The sequence below is a fragment of the Porites lutea genome, chromosome 10 (genome assembly GCF_958299795.1).
Source record: "Porites lutea chromosome 10, jaPorLute2.1, whole genome shotgun sequence".
NCBI lineage: Eukaryota > Metazoa > Cnidaria > Anthozoa > Scleractinia > Poritidae > Porites > Porites lutea.
This window is the reverse complement of record NC_133210.1, coordinates 17,782,079-17,800,045: the sequence shown is the minus strand read 5'-3', so window position 1 is coordinate 17,800,045 and position 17,967 is coordinate 17,782,079. Positions and strand designations below refer to the sequence as shown.

The 17,967-nt window shown below is 36.5% G+C and overlaps 1 protein-coding gene and 1 long non-coding RNA gene across 3 annotated transcripts in view; one reads left to right on the top strand and one right to left on the bottom strand.

Moving 5' to 3' along the window:
- Positions 1-12,811, bottom strand: part of LOC140950111 (sodium/hydrogen exchanger 6-like) — a 13,556-nt gene extending 745 nt beyond the window's left edge. The window contains exons 1-16 of one of the 2 annotated variants that reach the window (XM_073399284.1): positions 12,542-12,811; positions 10,974-11,170; positions 9,414-9,491; positions 9,176-9,252; positions 8,100-8,200; positions 7,539-7,644; positions 7,291-7,429; positions 6,483-6,588; positions 6,111-6,199; positions 5,202-5,315; positions 3,597-3,708; positions 3,339-3,492; positions 2,792-2,849; positions 2,031-2,113; positions 1,733-1,838; positions 1-1,234 (exon numbers count right to left, since the gene is read on the bottom strand). The exon at positions 1-1,234 is cut by the window's left edge and continues 745 nt beyond it. In XM_073399284.1, the coding sequence (XP_073255385.1) occupies positions 1,058-1,234; positions 1,733-1,838; positions 2,031-2,113; positions 2,792-2,849; positions 3,339-3,492; positions 3,597-3,708; positions 5,202-5,315; positions 6,111-6,199; positions 6,483-6,588; positions 7,291-7,429; positions 7,539-7,644; positions 8,100-8,200; positions 9,176-9,252; positions 9,414-9,491; positions 10,974-11,170; positions 12,542-12,803 (1,959 nt within the window). In that variant the 5' untranslated portion in view covers positions 12,804-12,811 and the 3' untranslated portion in view covers positions 1-1,057. The remainder of the gene's footprint in view (positions 1,235-1,732; positions 1,839-2,030; positions 2,114-2,791; positions 2,850-3,338; positions 3,493-3,596; positions 3,709-5,201; positions 5,316-6,110; positions 6,200-6,482; positions 6,589-7,290; positions 7,430-7,538; positions 7,645-8,099; positions 8,201-9,175; positions 9,253-9,413; positions 9,492-10,973; positions 11,171-12,541) is intronic. The other variant, XM_073399285.1, reaches the window with a different exon arrangement.
- A 4,735-nt stretch (positions 12,812-17,546) lies between these two features.
- Positions 17,547-17,967, top strand: part of LOC140950424 (uncharacterized) — a 29,475-nt gene continuing 29,054 nt past the window's right edge. Inside the window, exon 1 of the long non-coding RNA XR_012167183.1 lies at positions 17,547-17,596. This is a non-coding gene — a long non-coding RNA (uncharacterized lncRNA). The remainder of the gene's footprint in view (positions 17,597-17,967) is intronic.

Sequence of the window (17,967 nt, the reverse complement as noted above, 5' to 3'; positions counted from 1 at the left end):
GTGAATTTCAGAATTATTTTCACAGATTAAGAACTAAATTATGGCTCCTCAGAAAAATTCAATTCATTTATTACAACTTCGCATTACAAAATTGTTCACTTAGTTTTAGTCACTGTTATATAATTAACGGAATTTTTCAATGCACAAAAACCATCTAACCTTCTCTTTTAAATTAATGTTTTTTTAAGGTACATGCAGTGTACTTGAAAAAGGATACTATAAAAAGATGTTTCTTGAAAGTACACAAATCATAAAGTTACAATACAGTAACAAGAAACCTACACTCTGTCTGCTTGGGTAATGCCAAAACTTGGACCAAACGTTTTGTATCTAGGCTGCCGTGCTTAGAAAGATGATTACCTTTTTGTCAAGACTCAACAATATTTCAGTTACTCTAGAACTTAATAACTTCGAAATAATTATTAACTATTTTTCAACTTGTCAAAAATAATATGTGATCTAAATAATGACTGTTTATGAATGTACAACAAAAATGACTGTATAATACAACAAAACATGATTGTATGGCCAACCTTAGCTAAAGATTCCATTATCATTTTTCACAATGTTTTACTACTGACAATATTTCAAACCTTTCATGATTACTCTTGCCTTGCGGACACCCTGATAATACGGTCAGCAGCTAAATTCCAAGGCAAAACTAAATTACAGACATTTGACTGAAATAAACTCCTGCTATAAAGGATGCTAACTAATAAGGACACTAACTCAAGCTCTCTACATTGTCCGCCATAAAGGACCCTGACTGTATTGCTACAATCCTTGATGAGGCATTCTTTAAAAGTATTCATCATATTAATATAACATATTTTTCTACTATACTACATTAATATTAAAAGTGTAAGGAGAGGGCATTGGCCATTGTCAAGTCTTTTTTCTTTGGACTTCTTTTTACCTGTGTACCAGGTGAACCTTCAGACACACCCAGACAGGATAATAATGATTAAGATAACCTACAGAACATGTAAATGGATATAATTTTATTATATTTCTAGGGTATTAAAAACTTGGTATTGACTAACTGAAATTGATGGATTCATGCTTGTGCACCACCAACAGCACCCAGTCCTAGGTCTCCTTCTCTCATGATATCACTTGGCTCATTACTGATCATGCTGCCACTGGTTGGCCTGACCATGACACCACCTGTGAACGACAGCTCACCATTTACATTTATCATGTCGTCATCGCTGTCTGCTTTCACAGGCTCCTCCTGAAATAAGTCAAACAGGACAAACTTGGTTAAAAAAAGATGGTCACAAAAATAAAGTACTAAAAACTGTGGCCTGCAAGTATCTCATTGCTTCTCCCCATTAGGGATGTTTGTGGCAGAGACATCTGCGATTCGGCCCCAAAAATTCCATAAAGATATATGGACTTATCCAGGTCATCCAGGAAGAACATCTGTGTAATTTCGCATTCTCTGAGGCGTTGAAACACCTTTGGAAGACAGCTGGAACATTGTCCACTTGTGGGCTGATCTTTCATAAAAACAGCAGGCACTGTCACCAAGTCCAAGCACTGACCAAATTGGTCAACATGTAGTAATTCTACTATTATTAATGTATAAAGACAAGACAAAAAGTCACAAATAGATCAATGTAAATGCAATGAACAACAGACATTGTTTGTGGAAAAATATAGTCTTCTTCTTTAATGATTTTAACTAAGTTTATACTGTCACAAATAATTGTTTTAATAAGTTTATTACCTTCGGTTGTGGTTTAGGTGACAGACGTCGTGCAAGGGGACCACAACAGCCTGGTAACGTTTCAGTCAGTGACTGGCCATAGTTGGTAAAAATAGGTTTCATATATGTGAGAATTGTCAAGGAGAGTAAGCTTATTCAAACATGTACATGATACAGTTAAAAATCACGTATTGCTCCACCTTGCCAAGGTTGGTTTACACTCTGGTGATTGAGATTGGGCCATATAATAAGGGTTGTAAGAGCATCAATTATGATTTGTAAAAATCAAAATCACTGTTAAAGTGGAATAAAAGGATATTTGACATCAAAGTCGTACCACTTTCTAAAAATCCACGCTCTTTCATAATGGGCCTGTCTTGATCTGAGAGAGTCATTGTCATCCTACAAGAATTTTAATTTAAAAATAGAAATCCCTTAAGATATTGCCTTGCTCTGAAGTGCTACACAGCAAAGGTGATTGGTTGTAATACTGAGAGTATTAAACTGGAAAGTACAATTATAATTATATTATTTCCTTAATTTGCAAAATAATTCCCAAAACCCGAGAGATAATGTTCAATGCCTAACCATCCAGTCCCCCTCCCTCTGCAAATCCAATTAGACTAAATAACTTTTAAACGAACAGACCTCAGGCATGCAGTATTTTAAATTAATTTAATTCATATGCATGTGCACAGAACACTGTATCCATATGTAGGGTTACAAAATTAATAGTCATCATTCTGGTGAGTGCTTCAAAAAAATATAACATTACCACAAACAGTAATATTGCAGGCATCTAATGTAACAGGCAGCACTCAGATGTGACACCTTATAATAATTTATTATTATTGTGAAAATGTCACAACTCATGATGTGTCATGTGATGTGGCACTTAATATGGATTTTCTTTAATGTCGAATATTGCATGTGATGTAGTGTCTTCTGTTAATTGCCAGATGAGTGGTACTAACAGGAATTTCCTGAGTGGACTGGACTTTACACATAAATGGCTCTTTGAGATCCGCAGAAATTTCCTGGAAAAAAAATACCTTCCATGTTTCTAAAGACAAAACCTACAATGCTGACCGAGACATATGCTGATTTCCTGTCCTCTTCTTCTGGATCAACTCCAACTCTGAAACAAAACAAAAGACATAACTTTTTTCGCAGTGACATCAAGCAAAAGTTAAAGCCAATGGTGTCCCCAACATACTCTTGCGGACATTTTCTTATTTTCACTAGAGTCATCTTTCCTAAACCATGTAGCTAGTCATTATAAATTACTCACTAAAACATAGACACATCAGATTCTTAGACCAACATAGTGTTGTTCCGACAGGCCCTCGTGGGTAAAATGATTTAATTCCGAAACCCTTTATTGTACTTCAAATATCATAGTCAAAATATCAGATTCCGACAGGGCCCTTCTGGATATTATTAAATTATGCCTTCGATAATTGGGGAAGGGGGGGGGGGGATAAAAAATGGAATGTCCCAATGGTAAAACCATAGGATTTCATCACGGATTTAAAAGTTCGTGAAGAGTGACAAAATGATATGATAATCGTATTGGTAATTAATGTGGTCTAGGAGTGAATGCATTAGATATTCAGAGATTTCTTACCTTATTTTGAGAAATGAGAGGACAGACATTGTAGCACCACCATTTATTATTACTGTTACTAAGACAACAATTAGCACAGCTGTCAACATCATTTGACGAGGAACTGATTCTGTGTTCCGCATTGCCAAAGCAAACGCTACAGCACCCCGTAACCCTAAAACAAGGGTGTAAAAGGGAGTTCAATTTTATTCTACTTGTACAAATAATCGGAAACATGTTTCACTAAGCGGCTGCTTGGAGGCATTTTGGTCCACCTACCTGCGAAGACCATCATGTGCTGGAACTTAAAGCTAATTTTCCTGTGTCGCCCCAAATTGAGTAAAAACGACAATGGATAAATATTACAAAGTCTTCCTAATGTCATGGCAAACTACAGAGATAACTTGGTTAAGGAATGTAGTAACCTGCTCATTACAAACAAAAGAGTATTAAACCGATGCTAAAAAATGTTAATTATTAAAATAATAATGAAAATAATTAATAATCAAACAACTAATCAGATGATACCAAATACATAATAGTTTTTCAGATTTTGAGCTATTAGTGTTGTAACTCATTGCAAAACTCATGGTCATATTCTTGGGTTCTATAACCTACTCCCATGGAACAAGAAATAATACTACAGAAGCTGGAAGTATTCTGGACACAGGCTGTAAAAACTCTACCCATTAGGCCTGAATACAGAGTTGTCAGAAAGTTTTGAAGTATACGGCTGAGTTGTCAAAGTAAGCGGCCAGTCCATAGCCTGTTCCAGGCTCCAAGATAGTTGGGCCTGCGGAAATGAAAAAGCCCCCATTTTCGTGCGCCCTACACTTTCGTGTCTTCCCCACTATCTGAGAGCCTGGAATAGGCTAGCCAGTCCAGGGATATTTTATTTAAAAAACTTCATCCGTAAAGAAATGCCAAACAGAGTAGCTGGCTGATACTAACCAAGTAGGCGGCGATTTTCGCCGGTAGCCGGCTTCTTTTGACAACCCTGTGAATAGTGCAGGGTTGATGACTGACAGACCTCTCATAAACAACCAGCTCTCCTCCGTATAACGTACCATTTTCTTCAGCCCGGCCAAAATTATAAAATGTACCTGTAGTGTATGGAATAGAACCTTGATATAACAACCTCGATTTGACTAAATCCTTGTTGTAACAAACAATCCAGAAACGCAAACGTAAAATTATATATCTCGATATAACAAATAAATGTCAACATGTGACCAAAAGACAGCTAAGATGAATGCAAAACAGACCAATGAGGATAAGATTTATGTGTACAGTAGTTTTAAGCAGTTTTGTTTGCCTGTTCTTGTTTTTCTTGTGCTGTAGCTATGTACAGCTCTGAACTGAGACAATAGCTTTGTATACAAATGTTTATTACGGAAACTGTTTAGATCTGGAAATGCTGGGCGTTGGAAATTAATCATTAAACTGAATGTATTCAGAGAGTTTTGCTTCAGTGGACCTTATTTGTTTGTTGTTAATTTTGTTTCGCCAATGTAGACCATATGATTACCACAATAATTTATATTCAAGGGAGAGATCTCTTTCAAAACTGGCCCTCTAGTTTGTGCTGGCAAGAGAAAGACTCAAATTGGACTTAGAATACATCTACCATTGTGATCTATAATGAGCCAACTGAACAAACAAGCAAATTAAATTTATGTCACATCTTCGATACAGTATTTAATAATCCTGAAACTGTTTTACTATATAAACACCAATGAAACACCAGGTGAGCTTTTGCTCAAAAACTTGATATTTTCACAACTGAAAATAAATGCACGCGGCCATGTAATATCCTCTCTATAATTATGTATTATTATTATGAAAAAAATTATTAAAAGTGATTTCTACCAAGCTTAAGGATACAAATGTCCATGAAATAAAGCCAATATTCCACTGATGATTTTCAAAAGTGAAAAGTGACAGCCCCATGTATGAAAAAATGAAGCTTTCTGCCAAAAAGTTCAACAATGCAAATGTCTGCAAAAGAAAGTATTCAGTAAAATAATAGGGAACTTCAGCAATGACGATGGCTAAGGCAACGAGAACAGGAAAAAAACAATGTTTTGAGATTGGCAAAACAACAACTTTGCATGTGCATCATGCTTTTTTGTACATTTCGTTGCCGTCACTGCACAACTACAACGTGAAAGTGCCTAAATTCATGTTTTGTCGAGGACGGGAACACAAGACAACAACTTTCTTTTTCTTTTCCTGAACTTTGACACAGTCTTTTAGAATTCAACTCCAGAAAAATTTGCCAACATTTGATGAATTGAACGAGTTGGAATAAGTGCGATAAAGTTTGAAGTAGCGTGAATTCACTTTTTAAGTGATGTTTTCATAGTCGTCCCTGTCGTTGTTGCTTAAGCTCCCTAATATTGATAGCAAAGGTTATTAGAAAAAATGTTAATAGAATGAAATGCACTCAATCTCACACAAGCGATAATTTTTTTAGTTATTGATTTTGTTTTTTAATATTAATTATCATCAAAGTTGTTTACTTAAATTGTATATAATTAAGTTAGCCCTTTTGCTATTAGTAATTTGTTATTATTATTGTAAATTATCGAAACTACCAAGAATGTAAGTATAAGCCTTTTTAGCAAAATATTACTTTTTTAAGCTAATCTACTTAAATTACTAACTAAATTAAAAATGTTGGCTCTTTTCCTCTTGGGTGATAGACGTTTACAGTTTAATAATTAATAAATAATAATTAATTTAATAGAAAACACTGCATGTACATGTAGCTGGCACTAGTTATCCCATTACCTGTTTAGTGTTAATCTTAGATTCTTCTGATAAGTTGTTGTAGGTATAATGTGCTTGAGATATACCACAAAACAGAACTGCAACAATCCCTGCAGAGAAAAAAAAAATGTAATCGTCAAAACTAAACTTTTGCTCCTTTGCACGGTTGTCATTAAGAGCCGAGGGCCAGGGATTTTCCCCGGCTACTAAGAGAGTGGCCCCTGGCTACATTTATTGGAAAATAGAAGAAAAATAGAACCAAAAGAAATCCCTAGCCGTTTGATTCCCCGCCTACTTGTTGTATTTACCCGGCAACTTGAAATCTTAGTGACAACCCTGCCTTTGGGGAATAACTGATAAAATGTCGATGTGCATGAAAATAATAATCAGTACCAGTAAGATTTGCAGCCTCTGCCATCAAGAAAGTTGTCCAGGAAAGCAAGAAAAACAAGGCTGTTTCAAGCAATGGAAAGTCTGAGATTCTTGTGAGTTTTGTCACCTGTACAATAAATGGAGTCAAGGATGGCAATAAAAGAAAATGACAAAGTTCTGTTGTAAAAATTATATTACTAACAGTCAAACCTCACATAAGCAGACTCCTATTAATTGGGAAAAAAATGCCATTAGGAGAGGCATCTAATTAACCCTTTTAATCCTAATATTGAAATTTAAATTCTCATTTGTTGTCCCTCTACGTTTCCTGACAGTCAGTGAGGAGAAATTGATTGTTTCAAAGTATCAATTAAATGGAATGTCCTTCATATTATTGTGACCGCTCTGGTGGGTGAAGAGAAGATATTACAAGAAGAAATTTGATGTGGATCACTCATAGGGCATATGTTGCTGACTGATGCAGTGTCTACTCAGAAATGTAAGATGTCTGCCTGTAGGAGTTGTTGATTATAGTATTATTATAATATTATATTATAGCAAGGGTTTGACTGTAACCAAAGCCATACTTCTGTAATTGTTTCTTATAAACTACTACATTCTATAGTACAGTATGTCTGTAAGTAATGAAAGTTGTCAGTTGAGTGCACAGTTTTTTTCTATTCTGTGCAGTGCAAATAAAAAGGATATTTTGATTTGCTGACCTTAGTGTCTATGGAGAATCGGATGGCACTATTTTAAGTAAACAAGGCTATTAAGTATGACTTTACCAATCACTGCTTGACAGGTCAAGTTAGGTTAAAAAGGATACAAGAGCAGTTACAAGTCCCATAGCAAAGCCAAGAAAGAATGATCCTGAGAAAACACCAATGAAGACACCCACAGATTCAAAAAATCGATCAACTTGAAACCCACTTCCTGTTTTGTCAAGAAGGTATGTCTCTACAGATCTGAAATTAAAGTAATAGAGCTCACTGAGTATTTCAACTCAACCTAAAACATTTTTTACAGTGTTTTATACTGTACCAGGGATGAACAGTCACTGGAAGTGCTTCTCACCTGAATAGAACAATAGCCACAGCATCATTCATGACACTTTCACCAAATACTAGAGCATACAGATCCACATCAACATGGAGATCATGGAAAATAGCCAGTACTGTGACTAGAAAGCAAAAAAGGAAAAACGGTCTCATGACACAGTAAATCATTGGTACCATTATCATTACATTGTATATATTCTGTTTCGATCAAAAAGTGTAGAATACAGGCAGCTAGAATTGCATAATTATAGTCTTCATTTTACATTCTCCAAGAAGAAGATATTTACCAGTTTAGTTTTTTTTTAAAGTGCAGTCTTGTCCAGATAGAGGTTAAATTAAAATATTATTTGCATTAAAAAAGAGTCACTAAAGTGACTATAAGCACAATAAATAATTTATGGGAAAGCAAAATACCAAACACTATTGTATGCAATATTAGACCAATGCTCCTACACACTTGTAATCAAGACATATGAAATGAATCTTGCTATAGGCTATTAGATAAAAGGCCAATTTCCTCTATCTAAGCTATGAATGAGCTTACTATTCCTCATAACCATTTTGAAACTTGACATACCTGGATCTGTTGCTGATATCAAAGCTCCAAACAGAAGGCATTCCAAGAAATTAAAATCTTTGTCTACTGTAGCAAACTTAGTGTAGGCATACATGGTAGATCTAGACAAACAAAAGAGAGCAATCCCTTGGTTTTTGGTTACTACCATGAAAGACAACTTTGTTTTGCTTTGATATTAAAACAATAAAAAAATGAACGTTCAGAGTTTGCTTTGTTTTCTTTCAATTGACTTATTAATGATGATTGAAAATTAAGAACTAGTGTTTATTTAAAAAATTCTCCTGTCCCACCTCAAATGTTGAAAACACAGGAAATTTGTGAATTGCCACGTAATTATGTACTATAAGAGTGACTCCCAGGCTCCCTCAAGAAATGGCAAAAAAAAAAAAACATGGCAACAACAAATGCAGCACACCAGCATCATGACCAAACCATGTTCTTAATGTTTGCTAGTAATTCCTTACCCAATTTAGCAACTTCATCAATCATAATTCCCCTTTAAGGTGAATGTGTTGTGGTTCATGTTTATCCTTGGTTTAAATTTTATTTTTCTCTTGTTTTAAATTCATTATCATACATCACAACCCTAAAGGAAAAACTAAATTCAAAACAAACAATGAAATTGAACCATAACATATGCAGTTGCACCTAGTTATTAAGACATTACTGAGATGATGTGATGCCCTAGAATAATGTTTTTCAGCATTGTAACAGTAGGCAATCAAAAGGAACTCAATGAATATTGTGCTCCAGAATAACCAACAAGGGCAGAAAAAATTCTTAAAAAAGAAAGTCACAGAACGTGTCAAGGTTGGGCACCCTTTAATAATAATCCAAGGGATTACTCTAGTTATCATTTTTATCAAACACTGCAATAAAGCCCTATTCCCAAGTTTCCAAAACTGTCACTTTCAAAATAAGGCAAAGTGCAAATTCTTTTATATGGAAATGAGTTTCACTTGCAAGACAACTAATTTTTATCTTCATATCAGAGACTTTGCACTCAGCCTTGTTTTGGCCGATTCTGTGATTGTTTTTTAGTAAAATGTCTACAATTACAAAGTAAAAAAACTTACCCAAAGACTACACACGAAACAGTGGTACCAACGAAAGCATATGTTAAAATTGCACCAATGTTTCTGAAGAAGAATCGCTGAAACAGTAAAGAACTGTAGATGTCATGTAGGTTCTTACTGTTATATTATACCATTATTTTTTCTTGGTTGCCAAGTTTTTTAAATGATGTTTATTTGACTATTAAAAAGATAACAATATTTTAATATAATTATTTATAGCACCTTTTTTTTCAAATACCTTTTTCATGTCATATCCAGCATAAAAGATTATAGGAGGTAGCAGCACATAGAAAAATATCTCAGGATCAAACACAGCCTACAATAAGAACCAAAAATGAAAAATGTGAAATTTCTTTCGTTGAATTGTATAGTATTTACCCTGTCAAGGGTTTCAATAAGTACTGACCGCCGACGAAAGGCGTTGGCTACTTTCCTCATAGAAGTCGCCTACTTTTTTTCTAGAAAGAAGAAGCAACTAGTTTGAATAATGTTGAAAACAAAAAATGTATGATAAAATCTGAATGAAAATATATAGTTTATAAATACAGGTTTACGCGGAATTTGTTTATGTGCAAATGTACGTAGTTTTCATCATATTTTGTCCATTGCAGGTAGGAATTGATGATGTGACTGATAAATCGAAAGTTGAATGAAAGCTACATTTTCGTTAATGAAAACGTGCTCTCTTGTCCTCAATTTAGTCCCCAGAACACTGAAAATTGCTTTTTAGGGCTTTGAAATTTCAAAATTTTCTGGCAAAGTACACCCCCAGACCCCCCTAGAAAAAGGGAACTACAGCCACTTGTTGATACAGTCTGTTACTCTCTTCAAACCTGCTAGCTACTTCTGAATCAATTTTTATTGAAACCCATGCCAGTCAAGGATGATAACAGAACATGTGAAAAGTTTGTAAATCATAAGTTATAGGTATGGACTTTTGTAATAAGTATCAGTAACATTAAAAATTCTCTTTAATCAAAGGACAGTCACTCTACAGAGAAAGGAGCATTTTGGCATGCACCTAAATGCAAGACATTAATAATAGTGGGGTCTTTGATTGTACATGTACACATATCACGCAAAGTTACACACTTTTACGAAAGGCTACATGTACATGTATCCCATGATTAGTGTCAAGAGGCAGTCTACAGGTGCTGAAGTCAGGCTGATACATGGTATGGCTGTGTACACATCAAACAAACTGGCTATGATATTAAAGCTGGAGCAAGCTTTTGGCTATACATTGAAAATGAGGAGTCCAGGAGGCATGTTTTCTCAAATACAGGTAATTGTGGGAGATTGAGGGAATAGCTAGGCAGATTGCATATATATATTTCATTTAAATTATTCACACTTGGCTCTGAGGTTTGTGGGAATAAAACAAAAGAAGTGTATTATTCACTGTTCAGTCTCAAGATGATTTCTTAATTATTTCATTTTATTTCCTGAAGTCTTGAGGCTGGCTATGAACGAATCTATTTTCAAAATACCTCTAAACATTGGCCTCCACAGCAATCCTGGACACTCTTCTGGCCTTGTTAATATATAGTCCACTTTCGGCAACTCAAACTCTCTATAACACGAACCTCCGGCTAACCTGAAGCAATTTTCATTTCCATTCATATCGTTTTCTATGTAATTTTACCCTCAATAACTTGATCTCCCGATAACTCAAGCTTTTTTCTATTTCCCATGAAGGTTCAAATTATCAGGAGTCGACTGTACATCTGCATTGCTTTCAGATAGTCTGTACAGTTCAAACAACTCAAGAAAATCTATGAAAATCAACATCACTTGCCTTTTGTTCCAGCTCACTCCCTTGATCTGTGGAGTTATCCTGTTGTACAGGTCCTGATAATGAATAGGAATACTGGCTTCCATTCACTGTCCTGATATATAGCTTCTTTGTAGTGCTAGGGATCGTACAGTTGGGTTGAGAAACAGGAACACGGCTTTCTCCTCCAATGTACTTTATAAGTAGACCAATTATCATGCCTGATAAGAGGGAAATGTTATAAATTCAGGGATGGAGTACAACGAAAAATCTAATGTAAGCTATAAAAATATTTAGTTGATAGATACGTCTAGAGACCACATCAGGAAATGCCATGTTACCTACACAACCACACAATGGGTAGTTAAGAAATGACAATGGTGACAGCAATGAGAACAGCAAAGAAGCAACAGGCTTAGATTAGAAAAACAACTTTGCACATGCATCACTCTTTTTTGTACATTTCCTTGCTGTCACGGCACGACTACAATGTGAAAATGCCTAATTTCATGTTTAGTGGAGGGCATGAACACAAGATAACGATTTTATTTTTCTTTTCCTGAACTTCGTTATAGTCCTTTAGGATTCACTTTTTAAGTGATGTTTTTGAAGCCATCACTATCGTTGTTGCTTAGGCCAGCTAATAATTTATGATAAGTCACCTACATGACAGCAGCAGAGTAATACTATCTTGTGTTACTAGCTGCTGTATGGACTGGTACATGACTGTAATATACTCTCAGGGTAGACCAGATGTCACAGGCCTCTATCAGTGCCACCACCAATAAAATTTTCCTCATCTTGTTAAGAAGATCAAAGGCTTTCCACTAAAGGTAAAATCACTTCAAAATACTGCAACATATCAGAAACTCCAGGGAGGGGTTCCATCCACCGCCCCCCCTCCCCGTACCACCGTGGGGGTATGGATTTGCGTGTAAGTCCGAGGGTTAAATTTGAATCCAGGGATGACATCCAAAAGTGCAGTAGCAGATACAGGGGAGGGGCCAGGGGGGGGGCCTGGCTCCCCCCTTATTTTTAGACCAAACTGAGGCCCAAAGGGGCCAAAAAAATTCTTTTGAGACCACCCCCTTTATCTGGATGACCACCCACTCCCCCACCCACCCCCGCTCTATTATCTGAAGATCTGGATTCACCACTCAAGAGTGACTATTACATTAAAGCTTGAGCAGTGCTTTTATCATCCTGCATAATGTCGTTCTAACTATTGAGATGGCTCATCTTACATGTATTAACCCAAGGAACATAAAAAGTGAAACTTTTATTTTTTCCTGTAACTGGCTCAATAAGAATAACTACATAAATAAGCCATACGATATATATATATATATATATATATATTTGTCCGCCGATGAAATTTTAAGTGCAATTTCCTGTGAAGTAGCTAATCTGTAAATGCAAAATGATTTGTTTCGAAACTGTATGACAGCTGGCCGTGCTGCATAAACGAGGTTACAAGATGTTTAAAAGCTTAAACAACTACATGTACGTTGCACAACAAGTAAACACCTTGATAGGAGGGGAAAGCTAAGCTTCTACTGCAGTAAAATAAGAGGAAAAAACGTTTAACTCACCATAAATCATGCACACTCCTGTTTCATGGAGAAAGCGGAAACGTTTGACTTTGAAAAGCCATACGGTCAAAACAGTTATGATCAATAAAAACATCATGACCAACAAGAAAGCTGTGTCGATGGCATGGTACTTGTTTTCTTTCTCGGCAGCTGCCCTCTCCTTTTCTTGTTCGTCATCGACATTTTTAGTTTCAGTTATTGCGAAAATAAATGCAAAAAGAACGCACAACTTTACGAATTCTGTTGATCTATTCGCGGCCATGTTTGATGCCGGGATGGTGACAGGCCTCGATCCAGGCTACCACGGTAAAGGCAAAGGGGCGGGAACGAAAGTGGAACGAGGGACTGTCACTGTTGTCACGCCATTTGTGGAAACTGTTCTCTGGCGTCTGTTCAAAAGGATACCAAGGATGGACATGCTCTTGAAAAAGCTGGGCCAACAACTTTTTCAAGTGGTTACTGCTCCCTTATGAAATTGTTTGTTATCGTCTTCATAACTCTACAGGAACATTTTGTGTCTGAGCAAAAGCACTAAAGCAGACTGGTAATGACTTCAGCACACTGACAGAAAATAGCAGTATCCTCGTACATGAAACCTTTGAATGCAGAGGTCCACTTACCCTAGGTGTCAGAGGTTTTTTTTTTTCGGGCAAGAGAGAAAAAGCGAGGAAAAGCTTTTTCCCACTTCTTCGAAAAAAAAGAAACTTCTGGCACCGAGGCTTAAGGCCCACTCAACGCTTAAATCATGAAACCGACTGGTTCCTTCTTGCCGGATCTCTAATGTAGAGATGCTAGACCTAGACGTCACTTAAAAGTTCATGTTTCTGTTGCAATGGAGGAAGATTACATTATTTTTCACGGCTCAGGAGAAGGAGAACGAAGAGTAGAAAGACAAGTGAAAAAAAATGCAGGTGACAGCGGAGAGACTGGTACAAATGTTTGGAGTAAGTCATACCGCAGATTACTGTAGTTGAGCTGATGTTTTCCAAGCGACGGGTATACCCACGGACCTCATGCCCGTCACATCAAACTGGAAAGTAGTCAAAATAGTTGACGTTAGAGTTCCCGCATCATCAGCCTTTCACGTTTTTCCTTAGTTGTCACATGTATTCTCCGCAAAAACATCAGCTCCATTACAACAATCTGCGGAATGACTTACTCCACTGAAACAATTGTGCCAATCTCTTCGCTGTCACCTGCTCTTCTTTTCACTCGTCTTTCAACTCTGCTTCGCTCTCCTTCTCTTGAGAAAAAAAATAAAATAATCTTCCTCCACTGCAACAGAGACACTCGAACAAGGCGTGTAAATGACATCACAACAAGCTTTATTGATTTAGTCATATGATATCTCTCGCCTTAAGCTTTTCTGATTCGTTAGTTTCATTTCCTTAGACAACGCCTATTTTTACGTAGAAAACGCATGGTCTGTTAACTTAAGCTTTAGTTGGATTTCGTCGTCTTCATGTGTACATCGTTGTAGTCTATTTGGATAGTTCATTTCTTGGTACTTAGAGGCAAGCGGGAACCGATATGTAAGTACATTTTATCCTCTGTAGTTTTGTCTTTCTGGCGACTCATAAAGTATATTCCTGCAAGAAGTTGTCGTAATACGGCAGTATCTCGTACCATTACGTGACTATGCCCTTTTTGAGTTTCAAGTAGGTTTTTACCTTTTAGTTCGGCGTGAGAATCTCATTTCTTTTAGTTTATTTAGTTTTCGTGCCTTGGCAAACGTAGTCCGTTCTCAAATTTGTTTTGTTACTGTCTTAGTATAGTATTATTCGGCAGGAAGCAACCATTATTGTTTTTGGGAAGGTTTCTTTACTCCTGCGTACCCAAATTTAGTTGATTTTATTCCTTTCATGAAGTATATTTAGTCTAATATTCTAGTTGGTAAATTTATTTTTCCTGTATTTCAATAAGTATATTTCTTTTGTCTTATTACCCGTTTTGGCAAGGTTTTTATATCGGAACAGCTACGAAAATGAAAATATGATTGGAATGTTAGTAAAATGTTATATTATCTGTTAGCCAAACTATAATAATTGTAATTGTACTTCAGCTTTTAGTAATTATTTGTTACGTTGCATTATATTTCAGTTTACGGTTCGATTATCGTCAATAAAATCACCATCAAGGACTAGCTCCCAGTTTCGTGATCGTAGTTGATTCATGATCGATAGGCTTTTGTACATTATGCTAGCATTTTTTCGAGCATTTTAGTGAGGCAAAAGCATTGAGCATTATTCGAGCATTTTAGTGGCATTTTCCCCGGAAAATTAATTTTTCCGAGAAAATAAAGTAGAAATTAACTTCTAGTTTCAGGAGCCCGTTTCCCATGAGCTCCCGCTTTTTTAAACAAAATGAAGACTAAAATTCAAAATTCACAAAAAAACCTAATACAGCTGTTTTTTGGCTGTATTTATGAACTTGTACACGTTGTCGTTGTTACTTGCAACACTTGCACGTTTTTGTGAGTGTAAACTTTGAAATTAATTTAAAAAAAACCGTTTGTATAATGAGCATTATCCGAGCATTTTAGTGACTTTTTTGGGGAGACCGAGCATTTTAGTGGGGAAAATGGAGCATTAAGGTGGAGCATTTTAGTAGGGAAGCAAAAGCATAATGTACAAAAGCCTAATGATCGACCAGTAAAATATACCCGCTCACACGGAGTTTCGCCGCCACCAATAGTTTTAGCCGCGTGACAATTGGCTTCTCCTACAGTCGCAGCGTATCATCCGTTACAAGGCGGAAGCTGATTTGAAGAAGCAAATGACAGCAATTGCGCGGGAATCTATTGTATAGTGATTGGTTGTTTTTCATTTTGAGTAAACAATAGAGAGCTTCGAAAGCTTCGCTTTTAGCCCTATATCTCTAAATCTATATATTAGCTTATATTTTAAAATCAGAACTACTTTCAGGTTTTTAAAAAGTAATATTTGGTCACGCAAACAAAGGTCATTGGAAATTGGCTCAGATTTCTTAGAAAAAGAAAACATGACAGAAACAAAGACAAAGTATTGATTGGTTAATAAACAGAGAAACTCAACGAGAGCCAATCATATTTGACCTCCGTGGCGCAAAATTTGTATCGGCTTTGCGTAGAGTTGCTCGCTACATACCGCAAAACAGCAGCTGAAAATAGTTCGAAGGTTGAGAACACCGTAAAAATATACGTTTTTGGTTGACGGTTTGGCAAAAATGATGTCTATAAGAGGAACTAGAAGGTAATATGGATAAGTAGTGTCGGAGCCCGCTGGGCTTTAATTCTCGAAAGATTTACGCCTGAGAGTCTGACCGTGCTGTCAAAGCCTCATGAAGTAATGATTTTAGCTTTTGAACAGTGTGTTTATTCATCAGCTAGCTATATGTATAGCCGTTTTTAATCTGCAGGACTGAAAAGGCCGAAAAGAGTTTGTCTAGAAAGGTGCTGAAGTGGAGGAAATTTTGACAAGTATCGGAAGAGAGAAGATTTCACCTCATTCGGTTGTCGCCTGCCAGGTAAACCGCCGGCCGTGCAAACGGCGATAACATTTCCTTCCATGAAAGTGATTTAGACATTGTTTGAACAATTCTTTGACTGTTGGGCCGCTTTTTGTTACTTCTCAACTTTTTAAAAACAGTTTCAAACCCCGTTGTTTTGACTGAATGCGCTAGGATAGAAATCAATGTGAATTGGCCATTTGAACGATGGTGTCATATTACCCCTGACATTTTACTTCACCACCAGAATCCATAATTCATTTTTTTTGTGTGCATACCGTATTTACATTTAGCAATCCCAGAGAGGTTTAAATGACAAAAACCCTGACCAAAACATTGCATTCGATTGTGTTCCTTTTCGGTATGAAAATGATAAGCCGACTTTTTCATGAACACCTTTGTTGAATCTTATCGGTTCGGAGGTTTCCCTCCCTTTCCTTGTGACAACCAGCTTCTACAAAGCTTGGCCATGCCCCTACACAACCTGACTGGAGACCTGTGCGACAATATTCTCCCATTTAACCAGCCATGACCCACTGAATCATACGCTTTCTTAACATCAATCTATGCCATACTTAGATCGCGCCCTCCCCTGTGACAATCTAAAGTCACCGTCCGATCAATCAACAGGATGCCTACCGTACCACTACATCCTACACGAGCACCCCTCCCCGCACCCTCCATCACCTTACATTTGTCTAGATGCCGGTCTGTAGGACAAATGGGCAAGACGTGAACTATTTGTACATGCAAGTAATGGGGCAGCGGTTGTCACATGTAAATTATTATCATTATCATTATTATTTTATTCATTTGCATTATTATATTGATTGTTATCATTATTACTGTTAGTAATGTACTCGCATATCTTTTCGTTCAGATTTTTTCGTGCTTATTTATTATAAACTGTAGTCGAATTGATCTGATCACCTATGAGAGTTATCATCAGCAAATCATTCTGGAATTGACGGTTAACTTTTTGACATAGAGTTAGTTTTAACAAACACGGATTTATTTGTGCCCTATAATTACCAGGAAAAATTACTATACATGGTCATATAGGCAAATGCAAGACTTTGGCAGAGGTATGGTGCTAGAAAATTTTGCTTCAGGATAGGAACAATTCGGGATGATTCCCCTATACCCTAAGCAAGCATAAAATTTATACCAGCTAACTTGTTGGGGGAGGGCGCTGACATAAGACTGCCCGCGATGTACGGTTTTAGGTCAAAAGGCTTACACAGATTTGAACTTGATGGAAAGTTTAAATTTAATCAGACAAAAAGATTGTTTGTCTGTGTACAGCTGCTCCCTCGGCTGTACATAGGCTAAGAGATTGTTTTAAACCCTTCGTGGCGCTTGATGTTACCAAACTTTTTCCACTCTACTTAAAAGATTCTTAAAATCATCACCGCGCGCTACATATTCTAAATGACGATAATTTGCGTCATAAAGGGAATTCACAAAGTAAAATCTTCGGCGAAGTTTCGCCTGGGAAATATTATGTAAGGAAAAGAGAAAAAAAATCAAGGCTTGATGACAACGTGAAGAGAGATTAACCCGATTAAGGTTAGTAAACGCCTTTTCTAGAGGAATCAAATATAATCAATGCCTATAAATGTTTTAATTTTTCGCAAAGAGAATTCACATTGTTGAAGTTCGCGTCATGAGGAACACCTAGTAAAAAAATTAAAGAAAGAAAAAATATTGCCCGAAAAAGTGCTCACAATTGCTCACAATATAGAAGACCAAAGACCAAATAAGCGTCAGATTCATCTAACTTGGAAGGATTTCCGGTAAAGGGAAATTTTCAAATTGGAAGGGGAAAAATTTGAGGGGGAAAAAGTTTGTTTGTTTCACAACACGAGCGCGAAACCATTACGTAATCGTTAGCCGTTGTTTTTTTTGCGCGCGCCATTTTGACCTGAGAGTCCTCATTG